Below are 21,818 nucleotides of genomic sequence, written 5' to 3' on the forward strand. Positions count from 1 at the left end.
GAGATTGGGTGGTACACTGATGTTCTTTCTCTTTCTATCAGCCGTTCGGGCCCACTTGAACTGTTTCTTGGTTATTTAATTAATGAATCACACTATGTCCAATTGGATTTTGAATTATGTCATTCCGAACCTCCGTCACCCGTGCCACTGCTGACAGCTTGTCGTGGTTTCGCGGGCTGTTCACCCTCGACCTTGTTGCAGGTTCTCCACACTAAAAGTCTAATCACACTACACCTACTTCTTTTATTAAAGGGCACTATCTACAAGTTTCACTTGAAAAAATATTAAAAATAATTAAACTCTAAATTGATGGTTCTAGTTTTATTATTGTTAGTGAGTGTTGGTTTTATGTTGATTTCTAACATATACATGTTTTTTTTAATAATCCTGTAATTAGTTTTAAAAATTTGTTTTCATTTTTTGGAATCTACTTTTAGAATCGAAGTTTTACTATCATTCAAATCGCTTTTTAACAATGTCACATACGTTTTTCTTTTAGACAAGAATAAGAATCCTACAAACTGCAATACATGTTTAGATGCGAAAGGATGTCGGCAGTATCATTGGTGCAAGTTGTGGGAACGGAGATTGAATAGTTTGATCAGGACGTATAACTGGATATCGTCCTAATTATGAATATTACTAGAGGTACTATTTAGTGCAATTTAAACTTATTTGTTTTTTTTATTTACAAAAAAAATTGATTTGAATGTGCATTCTAAATAATAGTACGTAGTACGGTCATGAGTTCTTAGTCTAACTAAGAAAGAAAGGTCTTAAATGAAAAAAAAACGAATAGTTTTCAATATATCCTTCCTTTGTTTCCACAAACTTTTTAGAACGTCTGACTAAAGGTTCTAAGCCACTTTAGAAATATCCTTAAAGCACCGCAGGATGCTAGATGGTCGCATTTAATGGTAAAGGTGGATGGTGGAGGGTAAATTTATCCTAGATGCAGTGACTGACTACCGAGTGAAAATCTCAAAAGTTGCGTGAAAAATTTTGCAACGTACAATTCTGCTAAAATCATCTTTGAGAATATGGCGACAGGACGAAGAGGATACAAAAATTTACCGAGTACACCCGGACAAATTCTTTTCGATTTAAGGATACCATCTGAGGTATACAATTTACTGTTGAAATTGACTGAATGCAACCCAGAGTGTTATCAAAATTTTGAAGTTTTTCCTTAATAGATCTGCTGGGTCCCAAATGAGGCTTATTTTAAAAACTGAACCAATCAAGCTTTCCTCCATTTTCTCAAGGCTACCAAACTCGACTAATAAGGGTGGATAGACGCCGGGCGGTTTCCTAGGATGGTTTATAAATATCTATCAATCACATTAGTCTACTGTAGGTTTGGAGAGCGAAATAGTGTGAGCTGAAGCATTATCCTGAACAAGTGCCGCGATTACTTTAGTAGATCAGAGTAATATGCCGCGTCCACGGTTGTATTTGATTCCTCAAAGTAGTACACTAATTTTTGTCATATTTAAATGCTCATGTAGGATCCTTAGAACACTTGGTTTGGAAATGCCGGTCTGTGCCGCAATTCCCTTCATTTTTAGAAGCCGGTCACAATATTTTCCACTAATTTAATGTTTTCTGGAGTAATCGCCGCCTCAGGACCTCAGGTCATCTTCAGGTCTAATGATTCTCGTTTCCAGCGAAACAACTTTGACTAATTTTAATTGTTAAAAATTATAGATACAAGTCACTGTAAACGGCCTGTTTTGATTTGTGTTGGTGTTAATTCTTTAGTCAAAAGGCTCAATTTGGGACATTCGAACTCTACTATAATAAAATTAATCGAGGAGGCAAATTGAAACTTTGTTCAAAGCTTATTGAGACGTGTTTTAAGATTTTCGTGAACGCGCTCTATTATATGAGGACAAGAACTTATGGATCTAACTGCGTAGTTGTAAGAAAAGCACAAGCATAAGGAAGCTTAAAAAATTTTAATTATTACTTACTAGTTTGAGATTTCTTTCCAAAATTGGGAAATTCTTTTGTTTAGCCACCAACTTTCCGGTAAAATGTTGATTTTTTGAAGCAAATTGTGTAGTTAGCTGCCTCGATTTAATATCAACCAACATATTATAAACGAATTATGATATTCTTTTATAATTTGTAGAATTTTGTTTTCTTTTTGTAAATCGCCGTTCATTGATTTTTTTTGAAAACGAGTCAATAAACTCCATTATTAAACTGTCGAAAATCATCATATTACATCACTTTCTCTGCTGATTATTAATACATATAATTCATTTAAAACTTTAAAATTACTAGTAAAGATGTAATTATCAATTATTGTTAGCTGGGAAAATAAAAGGGGTGTCTTTTTGTTACTAATATCCGTTTTTAATATTTGCTTGACAAAAATAGTGACATTCTTTCTAATTTGAACATGAAGACAAAGCGAGTGTATTGCTAGAAATCTTTACCTTTTTGTTTTTTACAGATTGCTTTCAAAATTTCATTCTATATAAAGGATTTTGCATAAAACTATGCCCAAGAAAATTCTACAACAACCTTTTAGAGTTGGATACTCCTGAACAAATAAAATCACTGTTAAAGAACCAAACTTGCTCTCCGTGCCATTACACCTGTCTCTCCTGTAAAGGCTCTTTAGATTCTGATTGTACTGAATGTTATAACGACGCAGAAATCGTTATACCCTCGACGACAGAATCTTACTGTTATCCCGTTGGAATAGTTTCAGAAGTACTATCTGAAAAATGGTATCATCGTGTGTTTACTATGATGTACGTTTTAATTATCCTCGCTATCATACCTACCTTGCTCTACCTTTGGATAAGAAAGAGAAGAAACGATAATAAGAAGAAATTAAATTACCTAATAGCACAAAATATCGAAAGGGAGAACATCAAGACAACTGCATATAGTGATGACAGTGAGTTTATGCTTCAAATTTCCAATTAATTGATAATTGTTTAAAATATTCCTTCTATTTTCAGCTCCACTTATTACTTTCTCTCATAAATCATATTTCATATAAACTTCTAGACAAAATTTAATCACCATTTTAATTAATCTAAATTTTTACAATATAACACAAAATAAAACTAAATTACATTGAAATAATAATGAACATCTACACATTAGTCGATTGTGACCTTGTGAACCCTAATAACCCGTAGGACCTCCTTTACTTCTTATCACTGCAATAGCGACCTCTAAGTATCGGTTGTGATTAGAGACAGGGGAACTTTGAAATCTTAAACTTCAATGTATTTCTTACCACATTGTTATCTATTGAGTTAACTTTTTTAGTGCCTAAAAAAGTATTTTTACCCAATTTCTATTTATTCCTTATTTGTTCTCTTTTTATTTTTCACTTTATTTTTAAGACGGAATCTCATTTTTCCTGATGATATTTGTTCTCATTTTATCACAAGCTCTGATTTTTTTAAAACATTTGATGGAAACTATATAATTTATTACCAAATTGTTTTAGTTTCTTCAATCATAAATACTTTAGTTTTTGTCCCGTTTTCTTTCGGAATTAAAACAATTGATTTTTATTAACATGGGAATGATCTCAATGATTTAGCTTAATATAAAGAATCTTATACGATTTTATCTTTTGCAGGACCTTAGGAGTGAACATTAACACACACATCAAATTGATTGTGATAAATTATATTAAATAGATCATGCTCAATAATTATGAAAAATCTCAAGATGCAACATATCAAATTATTGAAATAAAAACACAAATATAGTATTTTTAACAAAAATTCCGTTGCAGGTCAACAATATTTCCCATTAATTTTATACAATTAAGAAAATTATTTCTCCTAACATAAATAAAATAAAACATTCCTATGCTTTTCTGACGATTAGACAATGTTGCTATGTCGTGAAGATATAGTAACTGTAAGTTAATTCGCCCACGCCAAACCAATGTTGCAAAAAGTACCCCTTCATTATTTTGAGCCATAAATATCGATAAATTTTAGGTTATGTTTGTTTTTTGGTATTTGAGCACTTTAAACAAAAATTTTTCAATTAATTGACACTTAAATTTAAGGTGGACAAAAAAGTTGTAATCGTCCACAGGATATACAATGATTTCAACAAGTCATCAATTCAATTTACTAACAAATGCTGTAAAGTAAATTATCCATGAGTCACATATTATCAAATTATTTTTATGAATTGTAATCCATATAACTGAGGGCCGCATAATCGCGTTTCTACTGTATTTTATATAATTACCGTACTTTAAGAAAAATAAACATCTACCAAATCAAATTATAGTGCAAAATAAGTGTTTTTCTTTGGGCAAATTAGCTTCTCGTCTATGTCCATCAAAAGTGTGTAAACGTCGATATAGGCAACCATTAAGTCACCTGAAATTAATTCTTGCTTTTATAAGCAAAATTTTTCTCTGTTAGATTTAATTAATGATAAGTTTAAAAAAAAATAATATGCTTGCTTCACTGATTCACTTTGTTTTTATTATATTTCATACAAGAAGATCTTTCTCAATAATATAATAAAGGATATTTGATTTTTATATTGTGGTTGGTTATTTGATATGTTTGTTTTACTTTATTCTTCAAATTATTTTTGAAACTTTCAACTTCTGGATATCATATGATAGATTTTACTGCATCTTTTTTTTAATATACGAGAGGTTGGTTCACTAGTTTATTTTTTATATTAATTTCATCACTACTATTACCAGTTTATTTTTCAAGTGTTTGATTGGTTGCCTATTAGAAATATAGCATCTTTTGAATGAACTGACTATATCCATAAAAATATTCACGACTGGCAGGGTTAGAGTGATAATAAATTGAATTCTAGTGCCTTTATTTACAAATATAAACAGGAATTTTACTGGTTTTGTATTATTAGTATAGAATTTTCTTATTCTTAAACCTAATATTTTTTGATGTTCCCTACACTGAATTGAATATAAATTTCTTGTTTAAAAATTATGTATGGCAAGTTTTTTTTAAAAAACTAGTTGTTAGGTAAGAGCAGGATCTGTGATTTTATGCCAAAATATATTTTTAAACTACATTTCCTTAGAAATAATTTTAATTTAAATATGTTTTACTTCTACGGAAACTGCTCTTGAAATTAAATTTTATATATTTAATTTTTTTATATTTAACGACTGAACAACAGGGCATGCGTTTTAATTATAGTTTTTTCATTATTAATGTACAATTTTTCTACCCCTACATATTTTACTATCACCACAACACATATTTGGGCGATTTGCAAGGATTCAAGAGTCAAGACATGTACAGTTACTATAAAAAATTCGATACTTTATATTTTTGGACACATTTTTAGATAAATAATTTTTTATAATCAATTCCGCACTTGTTTTTCGCTAGGTGCCATACATATAAACATAATCAAAATTATGTTGGGATACCGAACATTTATATTGATTCCAACACTGTGTATTCTGTACTTATTTATAAAACTTCCACATTCCCAAATAAAATTCTATTGTACTCAATACCTGTGCATGGTGATTTTCTTCTACTTTAAAAGTTGTTATTATATACAGTGATATTCAAAAATCTACTCTTTATTGTGTAACAATTATACATAAACATATTTGGGAACTGAATATTACGAGTTATGACCTCCCCTACTAGTAATGATACTAATCTTGTTTTTGTTTATTCATACTGTAATAATTTTTTAAAGTGAGTTCCATTTACTTTCTTACAGTGTAGTATCCTATTCTGGAACTCTTGTAGTTTTTTTCAAATGTATCCATGGAAACAGCCCTATAACAATACGTTTAAAACATCAATATTATTAGGTTTAATTTCATGAACCTTCGATATGAGACACCCCAAAGACAGATGATTGAGCTGGTCATTCCATGAAACCTCGTTCTCCAATCCTTCTATCAAACTATCCCTCATATGAAGACATTACTACTGCAACTTATGGTGTGGAATAGCACTATCCTGTTGGAATATTATTTCCAGCTTATCGAAAGCTTAAGGTTCCATGGTTCTCGTACATTTTGCATACTCTCCAGATGAATGTCACCAAATAATTTAGTATTTAAAAAATCAGGAACCTGTCCCAACATTGACCTTCTCAGAAAACTTAGTATGTGAGGATTTGAATCACTTCCATATCTCACATTCTTTGCATTTACGTATCCATTTAGATAAAAATTACTGTCACTAAAACAAATTGTTTTTATTGGTTGATTTTCGTGTCTATATTTTCACAAAATTACAATTACAACTTTAGTACTTGAAGGAGGATGTTACTTCTGTTAGTATACCGATAAAAAATTTATTATTTCACAAGTATCCATAGGCAAAGCTTCAATTTTAATATCAACTGATTACATTGATCATAACATTGCATTTTATAAAATTCAATTATCAAAATTACCTTAAACAGAAACAGTATTAGTATAATTCAATTCAATAACTTTGAAAAAAAGGGGTCACCTGTTATAATATTCCATTTAAAATTATTATTCTCAATAAAATTGTGACAAATACATCATCTATTATCAATAATACTACCCTTAATATTCAGTTTCCATATTTAGTTAGTGATAGATAAGTGGAGGAGGTGACATTTGAATAACACTGTATACAAATTTTTAGTTGCTGCTGTACCCTGTGTAACATCTTTGAACACCGTGCACGTTATTTTACTTTTATTAGACCAGTTTTTTTATGTTTTTAGTTGGTTTTTTTCTACATAATAAATCGATGGCTACAAAAATGTTTTTTATAGAAAAATTTGTTTCTATGGTCCATTGAGATGGCTACAAATGCTGAACAACATAAATATAATTATATTTTTTCTTATTTTGAGCCGCAAATTCTATTTTGAAAATAAAAAACGTTCTGGAATTACTGGTCTACGTGAGTAATGAAGGTTATATGTGAAATATTAATATATTTTTAAAATCACTTAATCAAGTTATAGTAATATTACTAGTTTTAATTATAGTGCCTCAATATTATTGTTATCAAAACTATCTTAACTGTTCGCAATAAATAAATTTAAATTAATGAAACTGATTTTTCATTTACCACTTTCCCAGTGGACAAACCAGACTACAAATATCATCAATCTATTATTTAATACAATAACTACTGACCCACTAAATGGGCTATATAACTAGAAGTATCTATTACTAATAAGATTCTATGTTTATTTAGAACAACTAGTATATTTTGTAGGGACGGACCTTTAGATAGAGACATATTTAGAACCAATTCTGAGATATATGCAAGCCATTCATTGATTGTACTAATTATTTGGGTGCAGGGCAGAGGTTTGTATACGCATATGGAAAAATACAAAGGAAATAACAATTATTACTAATCATACCAAGCTTCAATTCAATTAATTGACATTAAAATATGCAACGGATACGGGAGAAACTTGAAAAAAATTTTACAAAGAATACATTCTTTGTCTCTAAGTGAACTTATGACGAGAACTGGACGTAAATGCAAATAATTTTACATAATAGCAATCAAATTCAAAGTTACCCATCATCCTTGGAAAAGACTGTACATGATTCGATAACCAAAAGTTACTAGATTAGAAGTATGATGGTTGACTATACCTTTTGGGATGTAGGGTACATTGAGTCAGCCGGTATTAGTTGAAGAAAATAGAATTAGAAAAAACCAAATAATGCTGGATTTGAAAGTGCCCAAACTCTTGAGTTTGAACAACGATTTTCGTGAAAATCCAATTTTCTTGTTTGATTCCTAATGAAAGTGTTTTTGTAGCGCCTATCATATCCGCAACCCGTTATACGACTAGCATAGATAAAATAATAAATTTTTTTGAAATGAAACTTCAATCCTCCTACTTATCCTATGATTTTACGATTTTGTCGCCGTCTACCGAGGGATGCCGGAAACTATTGATAGTCTTTTCCTTGTTATTCAAAAACCAGTTCTAAACATTGTGTATGATTGGTTGCCTCTCGTTATGGGTGAAACGAAATACAAATTTGATATTTTTAAAAACAGCTATCTAATCTCATCAGGAAAAGAAAAGAATTGAAAAAAACGTGTGGTATCATGTATTTTCTCATGGAGATTCCGAAAATCACATCAGTTTTCGAATTTGAACAACGGTTTTCGTGAAAATCCAGTTTTCACGAATTTTCTCCACTTTTCCCCCCTTAATGATTTTTTTCGGAGAAACTGATAGTTTTTCTGGGATCCTCATACCAAAATACCCCTCCCGTGCAAAATTCGAGCGAAATCGGAGACAAAAGATTTTTTTGTCATTTTTAGAACAAAGGGGTTTGAAAATTGGAAAATTTGAAAAAATGACATACTTCGAAAGTATCGAAAAAAAAAACACGTGGTCACATGTAGTTTCTCATAGATATTCCGAAAATCACATCAGTTTTCGAGTTTGAGCAACGGTTTTCGTGAATATTCAATTTTCTTGTTTGATTCCTGCTGTTAAATATAACTAGAAATTATGGCCCTGGTAGAGGCATATCTTTGTTCTCAGATGAGCTGTAAAAATTGATAGCAACACTACCAAATATGTAAAAAGCAATTTTGATACAATTATGATAACTATCTGTAGAAAACCTAAATACATTTTAATTTATATTTTTATCATGTTACGCCTATGTCTTAACTATGCCAATTATCAAAATAAGGATTTTTTTGGTATATTTTATATTTGAAATGAATAGTAGCAAAGTAAATAAACAAAGAAGAACTTACCTTTTATTATATAATGGAAATTAGATTTCAAAAAATGAAATAAAACAATTATCTGTTGCATAAATTTTTATTAAAAACAATATCTACATTAAATATCTACTTAAAATTAATATCACATCACAGTATCTAATAATCAAGCCTGTAAACAGAAAAAAATATATTTGAAGAACTGAATTTAATAATACAAAATGAAACTCACAGATCAAAAAATCCACTTTTTCCGTGTCCACTTTGTGCTTGACTCTGGGAAAAAGAAGCTCCATTAGGCCCTATGGAAAAAGCGGCAGCTTGACTTTGTGATTGACCACCATGACCTCCGGCGAACGCAACACTACCTGCAAAATTTGCTTCCTGTCCATGACTTCCATGACCCCCCGGCCCGTAGTTATTAACATTTGTTACGTAGTTGTTGTTTACTATTCCTTGAGGACCGTGACCACTTACACCACCTTGAGAACCATGTCCTATTGGAGTGTTACCACCAAAGAGTAAACCTCCTAATAATGGTTTATGATGCTTAGTTGGAGATCGAGTTAACCTGAGACCTGCAAAAAAAATTGGACACACATTATTGTAATTAAATAAAAAGAAATAATGACATCAAACAGTTAATTACTAATTACAGAAATTGTAAGCTTTTTAAAATAAATTCTAGTTCTATAGATGAATAGAACTATCAACAAATTATTAAGTATTTTCCCATAGGCGTGTGTATGGTACGAAAAAGGGTTACAAATGACAAAAGAAATTTTATTCAGTAAAATATATTTTGTATTATATTCAAAAATTCTTGGCTACGGGTCCATGAAAATATACAAAAAAGTCCTTAGTTACTAATTTAGACCTCTTTTATTAGCAGAGATATTAACAAAAAATCACTATTTGTGACTTCGTTTAACTTTTAAAAATTTTTGTAAACAGTCATCAAATGTCTAAGTCGAAATATCAAAAAATTAATTGTGTTATCACATACTTTTAACCGGGTCTCTTCCTAAAGGTTGTGCCTGTAATATATTGTATCCAAGAACACCAATGAACACAATAATCACACTTGGAAACTTCATTTTTAGCCCTAATCTGTCCAATACACACTGTTGATCAAATTAAGATGAAATAATAATAAACCTACTGTGTTTTATAACATATCTGTAAATCTTACCCCACTTTTTTTATTCTTGAGCTACAGAAAATATTCCAGGTCATATGAAGGTTTTTCAACTTGATCTGCTTGAGATTGTAGATGAAATAATTGGCAAATTTATTAAAAATAAGGAAGTTCACCTTTAGCAAGGTTAATTTCGGAAATTCATTTCTACCATTAACACCTACAGTTTACCTTGTAGAGACATTTACATAAAATATATATTTAAAATATAGGAAATAGAAAAAAAAAACAATATTATAAATTTGAATAAGGAGCTTCATCTCATCGATTCATTAATTGAAAAGGTCAATAAATTATCAAAGAGATGTTTAGAAATATGTTGAGGTTTTACTACAAAGGTGTTTTTTATATTTATATAGTGGCTCCTGTTCATCGTCTATGATCTATACTTTTTGGCATCTCAACATAAAAATAGTTTATTGGTATTAAACGGTGGAAAATTCGTCGGAGTTGGTAAATGCCTCAATAGCAATTAATAAACATCTAGAATATTTTACACAACTAAATAAATATCATAGAAGAATAAAGGCACAAAAAAATAATAAAAATGAAAAGTTCTTGTAGATCAAGTTTTAACTTTGAAATTTCCACCGAAAATTGAACGCGACGTTCGGAAACGGTGATCTAAATCTCGTTCTGGGTTAGGAGTTAGGATCCACAATCAGCTGATATAAGATCTACTTGACTTGAATTAATTTTTATATTCTGTGACCTCAAATGATAGTTTCCTAAAAGCCCTGCAAATATCGTTTAATGCAAATTTTATGGACGGGTTTGAAAATGAAAATTATACATGTCAACAATTATAACATTTCAACTTTTGAGGTTTCATATTGCTACAAAATATGTTGATTGCAAAATAAATTGTGTAGAAAATTATCTTTGATTCCTGAGTTTTGAACTCATAAGTGGCTTTTGAACTCATAAGAGGCTTTTGAACTATGATCGGGTTAAGCCTATCATGATCTGAATGTTCGGTAAGAAATCAGGATCCCGTTCGGAAACTGAACGAAATAATCCTTTCTATACCAGTATATCGTTTTTTTGATTTTGTAAACTTTACAATCAATCCCCGAATATTATTTTTTTTAATTAATTCTTATGAGCACAGGTTACTATGGGTTGCGATTTTTGTTCTTTTTTGGCTTTTCGACATAAAAACAGTTTATTGACATATAAAATTGTTGTGAGTGAATCGGTGATGACTGTTCAGTAATAAATATTACAACGCCTAAAATCTATTACGCAACGTTATTGAGATCTGTAAACATAATAAACCTATTAAATTATAAATTGGTACATGAATAAAGTAATAAAAATAAAAAGTTCAGTTTTAAATTTGACATTTTTCCTTAAAACGGCATTTGAAAACTCTGATAACAATCTATTTAATCAACACTTCTGAAAAGCTCTATAGTAGCCAATAGAACAGAATCCATTTGTTATCCTTGTTTATATTATACTTGTTCTATGTGGCCAATCATATTTAATGTCGGTGCAGTATTCTGTAAAGCTGGCTTTATTACTACAATTTAAACTTAAGGAAAGAAGAAGATCGGTCCTTTCACAATTTCTTTCATCCTACATTAAGCTGCTGTTGGCTTATGGTCATTAAATTTATATCATTTACTTAAAAAACGAACTTTATAACCCTACAAGAGTAAGTATTCTATTTGCAAAAGTATACGAATCCGTAAAATTTGTGGAAGTTCATTAATAAATGTCCTGCAAATAATTATAACCTAAAATATCCACATGTAAACTGTTCTTAGAGTAATTAAATTTTTTTAGAAAAATGTCAGCTCATGATGCAGGTTCTGTTTGGCTAAACAAAAGAATATATGAAGATGCCGAAATACAGCATTACGAAAATTTGGCAAAAGTGAGTTGGAAACTATTTATGTTCATTGACATTCATTGTTTTACCAGCTGTAAATAGATGCGATAAAAAATATTTTCTTAATATTCACATCACCAAAAATGGAAAATGACAGTAATAAATTCCTAAATTTACTAATACCGATAGGCAATTTTTTATTTAAACACTGAATATTTTCAGCTAGAATCTAATACACCAAATGGTACTTGTAGAAAGATAGATCATCCTTTAGAATTATTTACACTTTTTCTAATACACATTTAAACGATTCTATGGAATAATTATAACACAAAGTAATTGAAATGAATAAGTAAAAAGTTTAAGCTACTGAACTGGTTTCTTTAGTAAAACAGTAGAATTTACTCAATTTTTGCTAGATTTTCTTCAAAATTATATTCTATATTTAAAGTTAATAGTACCATACTTGTGAAAAGTGTATTTGAATGAAATTAAATATATGGAGTGATATGGATGGACTTACCTATAATAATCCCTGAGAAAGTAGTTGTCTGTTTACTATTTGCAATTTACAGCTCCCAGAGATTGTCGTTTGCAGACAGTGAGTCAAATTATTATTTTTGTTGCTAAATTGTCTCAATTTTAGTTCATTTATGAATAAAAATTAGATTTTAAAACAGGTAAAAAATTGAAGTTTCTATTTTAGTCTTTATCAAATCATAAGAAACCTTAAATGAAGGCAGTTTAGGAACAAAAACAAATTAGAGGGTCTAAGAAATAAGTTGAAAAAATTTATTATTAATTATATCACCATATATTGGAAATATGTATTTGAAACTATTTTTGGTAATAGAATTCTTTTGTTTGGTGTAGGCAGCTCTAACTCCTTTGGCTGGTGAAGTAGCAAAAGCTAGGCAACGTTTGATCGAAAGTAGGGACACTTTTACTGTGAGTAAATTACCCTACAATCCATCAGTTTATTTTAAAAAAGATGCATCTATTATTTGTGATATAATGTAATCAAAGGTTTTCCAAGTGATTCATTTGCTAAAATTTTGAAAATTTCCCTTTAAAACAAAGCACAAGTGAAAAATGTATGGCTTAAGTTTGCAATTTTAAAATAATAAATTTTAGTATTGGTTGCTATGTTTTCAAAATCTGTATTACTGCTTATCATCCTAAATTCAATTGAATAATATGTAATCACGCATATTTGACCTATAGGTTAATCACTTATTATAGTTGTTTTGAAATAAGCACGTAAATATATTCTATTTATAATAATAAATGTTTAAAATAGAAATGCATCTTTTGGTAAAAACTGTATCACTATTCACCATTGAAATTTTGTAAAAAGAATAGAATTAGTAAATAGTACTTGATACCAATTTCTGTTCCAAGCTTATCTCTCTCTTTTCTTTTTTTATACAGTTTTCAGTAATATTCTTATTTACCTAGACTGCCAACATGTTAAAATAATTATATACCTCCAAATGACATTTAACAAAAATTTTAACCATTCATGACTAAGATTGCATTACTCAAGTAATATAAAAAAATGTTATTGTTCTCATAGTTTTTTAACAAATATCGATTTTTGTTCACAGTAAGTTTAGTTAGTTTTTGTTGACTTTAATAATCACTTATCCATTTGTATTATCCAATCCGCTTCCTTTCATCTGAACTATTTATTTCTTCGGAAAGGTTGTGAGTCATATTATGTCAGTTTCAAGTCTAACATTGTGAGTTATATATTTGATCAACCTCATTTTTTAGTACAGAAAGGAACAAAGTCGGGTTGTACCTTGGACATGTATACACAAGTTGAAATTGATGTATAGTGTAGAAAAGCCACAAATCAGACAACTAGCTAAGGAGCATGTTTATAAAATTTCCAAGGGAATTGAAGTACAAGTTAAGAATATCTGATCTTGCAGAGTTTTATTGAAATAGTGCCTGTTCGACAAGTTTTGAGGAAAGTTAAAAAACGAGAATTTTCATACAATTATTTTGTAACCATTTGGCCTAAGAAGAATAAAATACTTTGCTCCACCTATAAAAAATAATGTTCAGGATCAAACATCTTATACAAGCAAATTAATTTCTAAAGAATATATGCAAAGGATTATCACAGATATCATGAATAACTAGAAGACGAATAGGATAGACAACTCACCATCTAAAATAACTTGATTTTATTATTCATTGTAATTAATATTTTTAGTATATTATCGACAGGAAGTTTGAAGACTAAATACTAACTACAAAATTTTCAATAATCATTATATATTATATCAAAAACAAAAAAAAGTTAATAGAAGTTTTTTTATTAGTGAATTTTATGCCCTTTCCTAAATAAAATCATTTTTGTTGATTTCTAATATTTGAATGTGTGTATATTTTCAGTGTATACATTTAACAAATCTGTATTTTAATATTTAAGGCAAATATAGAATCAATTGATACTGGAGCTATTAAATTTATGGAGAAGAAAATTGTAGAATTTGGAAAATGTAAGTCAACAACTACCAATAACATGTCACCTATAATGTCTCGATATTTGAATATGTAATATCAGATTGTATTGTTTGTAAAAATGTTAATTAGTAAAAATTATTTCAGCTATTGATGCTATCCTTAAACTATTGAAAAGTTTGGATGCACGTGTAGTTTCTTTAGAGAAATCAAATAATCAGGACAAAACTGTAAACGCAATTAACGTAGCATCGGTACACAAACAAACTCAAAAACATGCAGATGAAGAAGAAAATGATGATGATGTAGATCTTTTTGGTTCTGAATCAGAAGATGATGAAGCTGCTGCCCAAGTTAGAGAAGAGAGACTTAAGGCTTATGAAGCCAAAAAATCCAAAAGTAAATTCTAATATTATGTTTTATATAAATTACATGAAATTTTTCTTTTTAGAACCTGCCCTTATTGCAAAATCAAATGTTATTTTGGATATAAAACCATGGGATGATGAGACTGACATGAAAGCTATGGAAGAAAATGTTAGAAAAATTGAAATGGATGGTTTACTGTGGGGTGCTGCTAAACTAGTTCCTCTAGCTTACGGCATTCACAAATTACAAATTTCCTGTGTTGTTGAAGACGATAAGGTGTCCATTGATTTGCTTACTGAACAGTTAGAACAACTCGAAGAATTTGTAAGTTTTAAAAAAGTTTCTGAAATGTTACATTTACATAAAACTTTCTTGTTTTAGGTCCAAAGCGTTGATATTGCTGCCTTCAATAAAATCTAAGTACCTTCTACAAAAATGATATGCTTACGATGATCATGTTTATACTTTATATATTAAATTTATAGACATTTTTGTCTGGTTTGATAAATATAATTTTAATAGCATTATTTGTTTTTATTTCTAAATTATATATGTCATCATTCATGTTCGACACAGTCCCCTGATTAATCTATTTTTTCAATTTATCTAATATTGTATACAGATTTGATAATAAGAAAGAAGTTGAAATAAAATCTAGAAGGATCTATCAAGATCCCACATTTCAATGAATTTACTTCTTTAAACAGCGTTACGGTCTTTTGAGAACTAAGGCCTTCTCAACAATCGACTGTCAATTCTTTCTGTGCTCAGTATGGTGCCTCCAGCGTCAAAACCCCTGCTGGATCAGGTCCGCCTCAACGTCCTCCATACATGGCTCTTTGCGGTTATCGATCAGAAGGCGTCTTCTCCACGTGTCCCAGCTGCTGGGAAACACCAGCGTTGACCTCAAATCTTTCTGACGTGTGTACATCGATAGCAACCTGGATGGATCTGTCTTTGAGGAAGCTCTACAATATTGTTATGTATAAAAGAAAATTGTTTCCTACAAAGTGAGCAAAAGCTATATCTTTGGTTTCAATATTTCATTGTACTTGTGAGTATTAAGACTACCTCATTCAATTCTCACTAAATCGGTGTGGCCCTTTGTATCAATGGCACCTTATACCATCAACGACATGTCACTAATTGTATCCAGAATTCTTTTTCTCGCTCTTTTCTATATTGTGATAGGTCGATCGTTGCCAAATAGAATCTGGACTCGTCTGAGAACCTTTATGCTTCCAGTGGCCATCTGCGCAGGAATGCAAGGATTAATAGAGCCTTAAAGTCTTGTCGATATTCCTCAAAGACTACTGTCATAATTTGGTCTTCTTCAATTTCTTTTCGTCTTTTGGAAACTTTTTAATGCTCTAGAAATCAAATACTGTGCCAAGGTTTCTCCAATAACTGGAGTACATTCTTTAAGGGTAAGATTATGATTTTGGCAAGTGTTATAGGGTTCATTTCAAAGCTTAAATTTTGTTAGAAAAGTGTTTTAAACAACATTATTTCATTCTTTTTTTCCCAATACTACAGAGTATTAATAAGCTATTATGAATAAGAAAAAAACATTGGAAGCAAGAAATTTCAGCCCAATAAAGAAACCTAAATATTAAATATTTCAGAAAAATAACAAATTCTTTAATAAGGTGATTGTTATTTGTACTGTCTGTAAATGCAAATAGTATTTTTGAGGTTAAACCATCTGTTTTTAAAATTTGGAAAGGATTGGGATTTGTTTCGATTTAATATATTTAATGTTTATTAATATACAAATACGATGAAAAGAATAGCGAAAACCAATAACTCGTACAACAGAAAAAACCCTGAGATAAATCGAGCGATCTATAAAATCCTATTGTTGGTGTATCTACAATTTGAATGTAAGAAAAGCAAGAGAAAAAGTTTGAAATAAATATTAATTATAACGCTATAATGAAAATTAAATGTATAATACTAATATACTATAAAAAAATCACTTATACTGGCATTTATATTTCTCAATAATTATCCAGCAATAGTAAGCTGTACTCTCCATTCGAGGAACAAAGAATTCTCCTGATAGATTTTATGGATTCCATATGTGATTCAAAAATAAATATAATATGAGAAACAGAATAGATTCCTATTTTTTTAACTATCCAAAGGATTGTATTTTTTTCGAATTGAACTGGTATTCGCTTTTCTCTTCTAATATAAAAACAACATTTTTATAATGAATGTTATTAACGTCTTTTGCCTTTTTTCTTTTGATTCTTCTTCTGTTGATGTTGAGTAGATTTTGATGGTGGTTTTGGACTTGGATCAACAGAATTACTTGCAGTGTCAGTTGATGAATCATCAACAAACTTTGAGAAGTCACTAAAAATAAATAAATTATGTAACATTTCATTTACTAGTTTGAAAATTATGGAGTCATAGAACAGTTATAAAAAATATATTTTGCTACTATTAAAAAAGATGAACGAACTATTAGCATGGTTTTGGGATAAATTTTCAACTGAAACTTTAAAATTTGGTAAATGGGGCTTAAGTCCTTAGAAAATGATCATAATACAATCATTAAGTGAAAATTATTTAGGTAATATCTGTTTTTAAACCAAAAGAAGCATTTTAAGAAACCTACAATAGGGAGCATAATTTAAAGTAAAATACTACCCTTAACCGAGTTATATGGTTTGAAAAACTGAATAAATGCTTAAAGGAGCAAGCAGTGTTTGTGTAGAGGTATTAAACAGTACAAACTACAAATGTCAAAAGTGCTGAGTAAAACTAGCAGTGATCTGATAAACAGTATTCTACGGTGATTCAACTTTAATCCAAATCAATCATTGCATTTTGATAAAGAAGTCTAAAAGATTAAAAAATTATCTTACTATTGTTCTGCTTGTCCAGAAGCAGTTCCTTGAGATCCCTTTATAACTTCTTTTGATCTCCTATCCCTTTTCTTTCTGTATCCAGTTCTTTCATATTTGGGTAACCAACGCTCTGGATCTGGTGGGACAGAAAGATCACAATTTTTAGGTAATTTTCCTTTACGTTTTTTGTGCTTTCTAGTTTTCTTCAGTGATTCGTCCTTTGGAGTGCTACAACCACAATATATATGTGAAAAGTTGACAGACACTAATTTTTGTAATGGAATTTTACCTAGGAAGTGATTCTTGATTTACAGCTGGAGTCTTTTTATTAAAGTTGATAGTAGGAAGAGCAGTAGTTTCCAATGTATCAAGATCTACATCTTTTGCAATTTCATCGACTGACATTAATTGATTACTACATCTCAAAGCTTTCGGCTCATCAAACTGGAAGGAAAATCTTTTGAACACAGAGAAAAATGATTACAAGTGATAGAATTTACCTGTGCATATGCTAAAACTAATTGAGCTATCAATTTAGTGTCGTTTTTATTAGTTTTTAATAATTCTTCTAGGCTATTAGCAGCTACTTGCGGTAAACCTTTTTTAATGTGAAACTCAGCTGCTTGTCTCCATAAATTGGATAAATCGACCCCTCGCACCTGTATATATAAACTTTACATTGGAATATAAACTCTGAATATGTTACTTACTCATATAATAAATAAATAATTACATTAAAATAGTTCTAAATGATGTAAATACCTTATTCTTTTTGTAAAATTCAACAGTTTTTTCAAATATTTTCAAAGCAGTCTCTTCTTTCCCAATGCCTAAATACAGGGTAGTTAGAGCTCCTACTATACCAGGCTTGTATCTAGATTCTCCAATGTTTTCCAACACTTGGCAGGCCTCCAGTTTCTCTCCCTAAAGTGAAATTTAGTTAATTGCAAATATCTAAGGATAGCTAATTTTTGGAAAACATTTAAAAATACTTTTTAGATCAGTTTACTTAGAAAACGATGGGTAGATGCTATAAAAATAGTAGATTTAACAGAAGAAAAAGCGAAATATACAAGAGTATGCTTTAAGCATTTTATATCAGCTACATGCATATTATTTGTAAGCTGTTAAGTGCTTTACATCAGTCTAAGTATTCTCTTAAGTAATTGTTAGCTCTGCTTCTTTAATTTTAGGGAAACCCGCACATCTGGAGGATACATACCCTGATTGATGAAAGAGGGAAAACATGTCAAAAGGTACAAAGTTATATGACAGAGAGTTAATAAAATAAGATACTAATGTTACTGAGAAAGATATTTGATAAAGACTTCTTTTCAAAGGCTACATATGTCCTTACTCTCACCTATAATTGGGCAGACTTTAATTTAATATTACCTTTTTATAAAAGAATATCTTTAGGTTTTAGTAGAAGATACTAAAACTTTAAATACAAGTACATGAAATGTTCCGGAAGAATTTCCATGTGGGTGTACTCAAGAAGTGCAGGCAGATTTATCACCAGAAGACATATCTGATGCTTTTACTAAGTTAGTTCGTGACATTACATTACTAAAACCCACCCTTTCTAGCGAAGCTTTAATAAATGATAAAAAGAAAACTAAATATACATGTTTTTGAAATTATTGTATCCCTATCATCACACCAACCTTCAAATATATGCTAATAATTCCACCAACCCCATCCACTTTCACTGCTGAATTATATGCAATGTATCAAGCTACATACATCGCCGCTTCATCAAACGAACCTAATCACCTCATACTCACAGATTCTCTTAGCTCAATCCAAACTATTCAAAAAAGTCACACCACAAAATCCTTGGGAATCAAAATGAAGCAGCAACTGAAATACCTACAAGATAACAACAAAAAAGGCATTTTGTTGGATCCCCTCACATAAAGGAAAAAAAGGACTTTTTAACTACTGCCAATATTTAATCAATGCTAAAATGTAAAGTGGAGGAACAAATGGTCAACAGCCACATTCAAGCTTTGTGAAGTGGAACTATGGTCAGTTCCACCAAAAAATCGAGGAGATGAAGTTCTTCTACCGCGTCTCCATCTAGGCCATACGCGACTGACTCTAGCTACTTATATAATGCTAAACCTAAAGCCAAAAGTGACAACTGCAATTGCAAATTGACCTTAAAACACATAAAGATCATCATCAAATCTACCACGAACACAGATCTTGATCATAAACTTAATTTAACAAATATCTGGAGACAAAATACTAATATTTAACCAGTACACTCTTGATGAGATTTTGCAATAAAAAAGGATAAAATTATGTTTAAATCTGGATTACCAGGATTTGAGATTGAGATTTGGACTATCAACATCAACAACATCTTCATATTTTAAAAATGTTATTCACATAATGGCAAGGTAATAGAACACAGGATACAGTGCAAAGGTAGCCAAAGCCCATAGTAACAATAGTGTTAAACTTGTTGTTTGTCGTCCAGCAAGCCATATTGGTGCTGCGCAGGTCATAGTTTTTTAACGAGTTATTATAATATATATTATAATTATCACTGAAAGATAGACATAATGTCGAAAGTAGCAAACTTCAAACAAATGTATATTTTGAGCAAAAAAGGTTAAAAAGCATTATTATATAATTTAAAAATTAATGTGTAAATTTTCACCATGACTGCTAGATATTCATGAAGAAGGGAAGATATTTCGACATTTACTTACTTGCATCAAATATATCTGTGCTATACATAAATTTATGTAAAGATTATCATCTTTTGTTTTGGATTTTTTCAACAGCTCGATAGCTTCTTTAGGTTTATCAGCTTTGATTAAATTAAGTGCACGTAAAATAGTAGTTTGCAAGTGCAATTCAGGCCATTTCTCATCTATAAGTTTACATGCTTTCTCACACTGATCAGTCTGATTGATATAATAATTTAGGATTGCATTATTTAGGGCTATCAGTTTCCTTTGTTTTGATGGTAACTTGAAATTTAAGTTATCATTTAATGCTACTTTCATTTTCTTTTTTGAATCGAATAGATTTTGGTCTTTGTTAATACAAACAATATTATTGCTAGCTACTGCCATCAGAGCAATATCATCAAGTTTCAATTTTAAATTGGTTGTATAAAGTTGTTGACTTTCTTTGACTCTTCCTTGCTTTTGATAAACATAACCCAACTGAATTCTAAAATGTACATAGGAAAATAAATATCCAATTTTGGTAAATATAATAATATCTTACTTAATTAATGCTAGTTCAATATCAATTTCTTCTTCACTAGTTTCATCTTCTTCCAGCATTTCTCTGCATAACTTTTCACACTGTCTAAGCTTTTTTTCAGCTTCTGCATAGTTCTCATTCTCAATTAGTAAACAAGCTTTATTATAACATTGTTCATAAGTTGTCTCCTTAAATTCCTCAATTGTATCCAACTAAAGATTAATAAAAATTATTATGAGAATAGCTAGAGGTGATACTATACATACTGCATCATCAGATTTCAAATGAACCATTACAGCGCTTAGATTTGTATATCTTTCATCTTCATAGTCATCACCATGCATATTCTTGATAATATTACGATATAAATTAGCAGAATCGTGATATTGTTCTAGCCGGTATAAAATTTGGGCTTTCAATTCCTTACAACGAAAGTCAAGCTCTTTTTCACTGGAATCAATGGTCTTTAGAGCCACATCAGGCTTATTAGCGCGATAGTAACAGTAAGCTTTCTCAAATATCAAGCTCCTTAAAAATCGTGTGATTAGAAAAAAAACTCATATTGAAAAATAGAACCTTACTGTGTCCACTGAGGATTTTTGTTCATAAGTGAAATAGCTTCATCAAAGCGAGATAATTGGATTAGGCAAACCATTTTGCACTGAAATGCTAGGAATTCATGTGGTGCCACACCAATAACTGAAACATAAGTAGTATTTACATCCACCCATATGGGATTTCGTGGTTAAGAAATTTCTCACTTTTATTCGCTGCTTTTAATCCCCATTCATATTCCCCATTTTGGCCTAATCGATTTAGTTCTGCATATTGGGCAATTAAAGTTTTTTCTTTTGCGGTTTTCTCCGTCATCATGAGTTTTAATTGGTCAAATTACACAACCTTATTAAAAACAAGAAAATTTATACAATATGTAAAATATAAAAATGGTAAATGTCACGTCATGTATAATTGCTGTTGTCATAATCATGTCATACTCGAACTGCTCCGAACAATTCAGTTTCTAATATAGTGGTATGTTCCGCTAATAGATTGTGTTTATTTATATATGTTACCAAATCTTTCATTTTAATGCTTTCATGAATATACTCCAAAACCTAATTTTATAAATAAAATAGAGAGTTCAC

General features: G+C 30.1%; 4 protein-coding genes across 6 annotated transcripts in view; 2 read left to right on the plus strand and 2 right to left on the minus strand.

The window, feature by feature from the left end:
- LOC130451508 (furin-like protease 1) overlaps positions 1–7,051 on the plus strand; it is a 105,009-nt gene extending 97,958 nt beyond the window's left edge. For 2 of the 3 annotated variants that reach the window (XM_056790560.1, XM_056790561.1), the window contains exons 10-11: positions 2,462–2,914; positions 3,614–7,051. In XM_056790560.1, coding sequence (XP_056646538.1) covers positions 2,462–2,914; positions 3,614–3,621 — 461 coding nt within the window. In that variant the 3' untranslated portion in view covers positions 3,622–7,051. Of the gene's footprint in view, positions 1–499; positions 649–2,461; positions 2,915–3,613 lie in introns of those variants that run through there. The other variant, XM_056790564.1, reaches the window with a different exon arrangement.
- Positions 7,052–8,795: 1,744 nt separating this feature from the next.
- Positions 8,796–9,832, minus strand: LOC130451218 (glycine, alanine and asparagine-rich protein-like). Its single transcript, XM_056790096.1, has 3 exons — positions 9,715–9,832; positions 8,941–9,286; positions 8,796–8,880 (listed from the first exon to the last, which is right to left on the minus strand). Exons 1-3 carry the CDS (start codon positions 9,803–9,805, stop codon positions 8,868–8,870), a joined length of 450 nt encoding a protein of 149 aa, XP_056646074.1. The 5' UTR covers positions 9,806–9,832; the 3' UTR covers positions 8,796–8,867.
- A 1,558-nt stretch (positions 9,833–11,390) lies between these two features.
- On the plus strand, positions 11,391–15,111 carry LOC130450954 (probable elongation factor 1-beta). The gene is made up of 7 exons (XM_056789709.1): positions 11,391–11,566; positions 11,698–11,788; positions 12,617–12,691; positions 14,187–14,256; positions 14,366–14,617; positions 14,670–14,911; positions 14,969–15,111. The coding sequence occupies exons 2-7, from the start codon at positions 11,702–11,704 to the stop codon at positions 15,005–15,007; spliced, it is 765 nt and encodes a 254-aa protein (XP_056645687.1). The 5' UTR covers positions 11,391–11,566; positions 11,698–11,701; the 3' UTR covers positions 15,008–15,111.
- A 1,220-nt stretch (positions 15,112–16,331) lies between these two features.
- LOC130450590 (signal recognition particle subunit SRP72) lies at positions 16,332–21,677 on the minus strand. The gene is made up of 10 exons (XM_056789059.1): positions 21,435–21,677; positions 21,255–21,372; positions 20,940–21,201; positions 20,695–20,885; positions 20,169–20,637; positions 18,208–18,369; positions 17,946–18,104; positions 17,735–17,889; positions 17,464–17,673; positions 16,332–16,948 (listed from the first exon to the last, which is right to left on the minus strand). The coding sequence occupies exons 1-10, from the start codon at positions 21,544–21,546 to the stop codon at positions 16,813–16,815; spliced, it is 1,974 nt and encodes a 657-aa protein (XP_056645037.1). The 5' UTR covers positions 21,547–21,677; the 3' UTR covers positions 16,332–16,812.
- Between the last annotated feature and the right edge of the window lie 141 nt (positions 21,678–21,818).

Source organism: Diorhabda sublineata, chromosome X, assembly GCF_026230105.1.
Source record: "Diorhabda sublineata isolate icDioSubl1.1 chromosome X, icDioSubl1.1, whole genome shotgun sequence".
Classification (NCBI taxonomy): domain Eukaryota; kingdom Metazoa; phylum Arthropoda; class Insecta; order Coleoptera; family Chrysomelidae; genus Diorhabda; species Diorhabda sublineata.

Excerpts from the sequence above, each read along its gene's own strand:
- LOC130451218 (XM_056790096.1), bottom strand. The coding sequence starts at position 9,805 with ATGAAGTTTCCAAGTGTGATTATTGTGTTCATTGGTGTTCTTGGATAC. Across the intron at positions 9,287-9,714 it reads AGGAAGAGACCCGGTTAAAA|GTCTCAGGTTAACTCGATCT; the intron begins GTATGTGATAAC and ends TTTTTTTTGCAG.
- LOC130450954 (XM_056789709.1), top strand. The coding sequence starts at position 11,702 with ATGTCAGCTCATGATGCAGGTTCTGTTTGGCTAAACAAAAGAATATAT. Across the intron at positions 11,789-12,616 it reads ATTACGAAAATTTGGCAAAA|GCAGCTCTAACTCCTTTGGC; the intron begins GTGAGTTGGAAA and ends TGTTTGGTGTAG. Across the intron at positions 14,618-14,669 it reads TGAAGCCAAAAAATCCAAAA|AACCTGCCCTTATTGCAAAA; the intron begins GTAAATTCTAAT and ends TTTTCTTTTTAG.
- LOC130450590 (XM_056789059.1), bottom strand. The coding sequence starts at position 21,546 with ATGATGACGGAGAAAACCGCAAAAGAAAAAACTTTAATTGCCCAATAT. Across the intron at positions 20,886-20,939 it reads ATTTGAAATCTGATGATGCA|TTGGATACAATTGAGGAATT; the intron begins GTATGTATAGTA and ends ATTAATCTTTAG. Across the intron at positions 17,674-17,734 it reads AATCAAGAATCACTTCCTAG|CACTCCAAAGGACGAATCAC; the intron begins GTAAAATTCCAT and ends TTGTGGTTGTAG.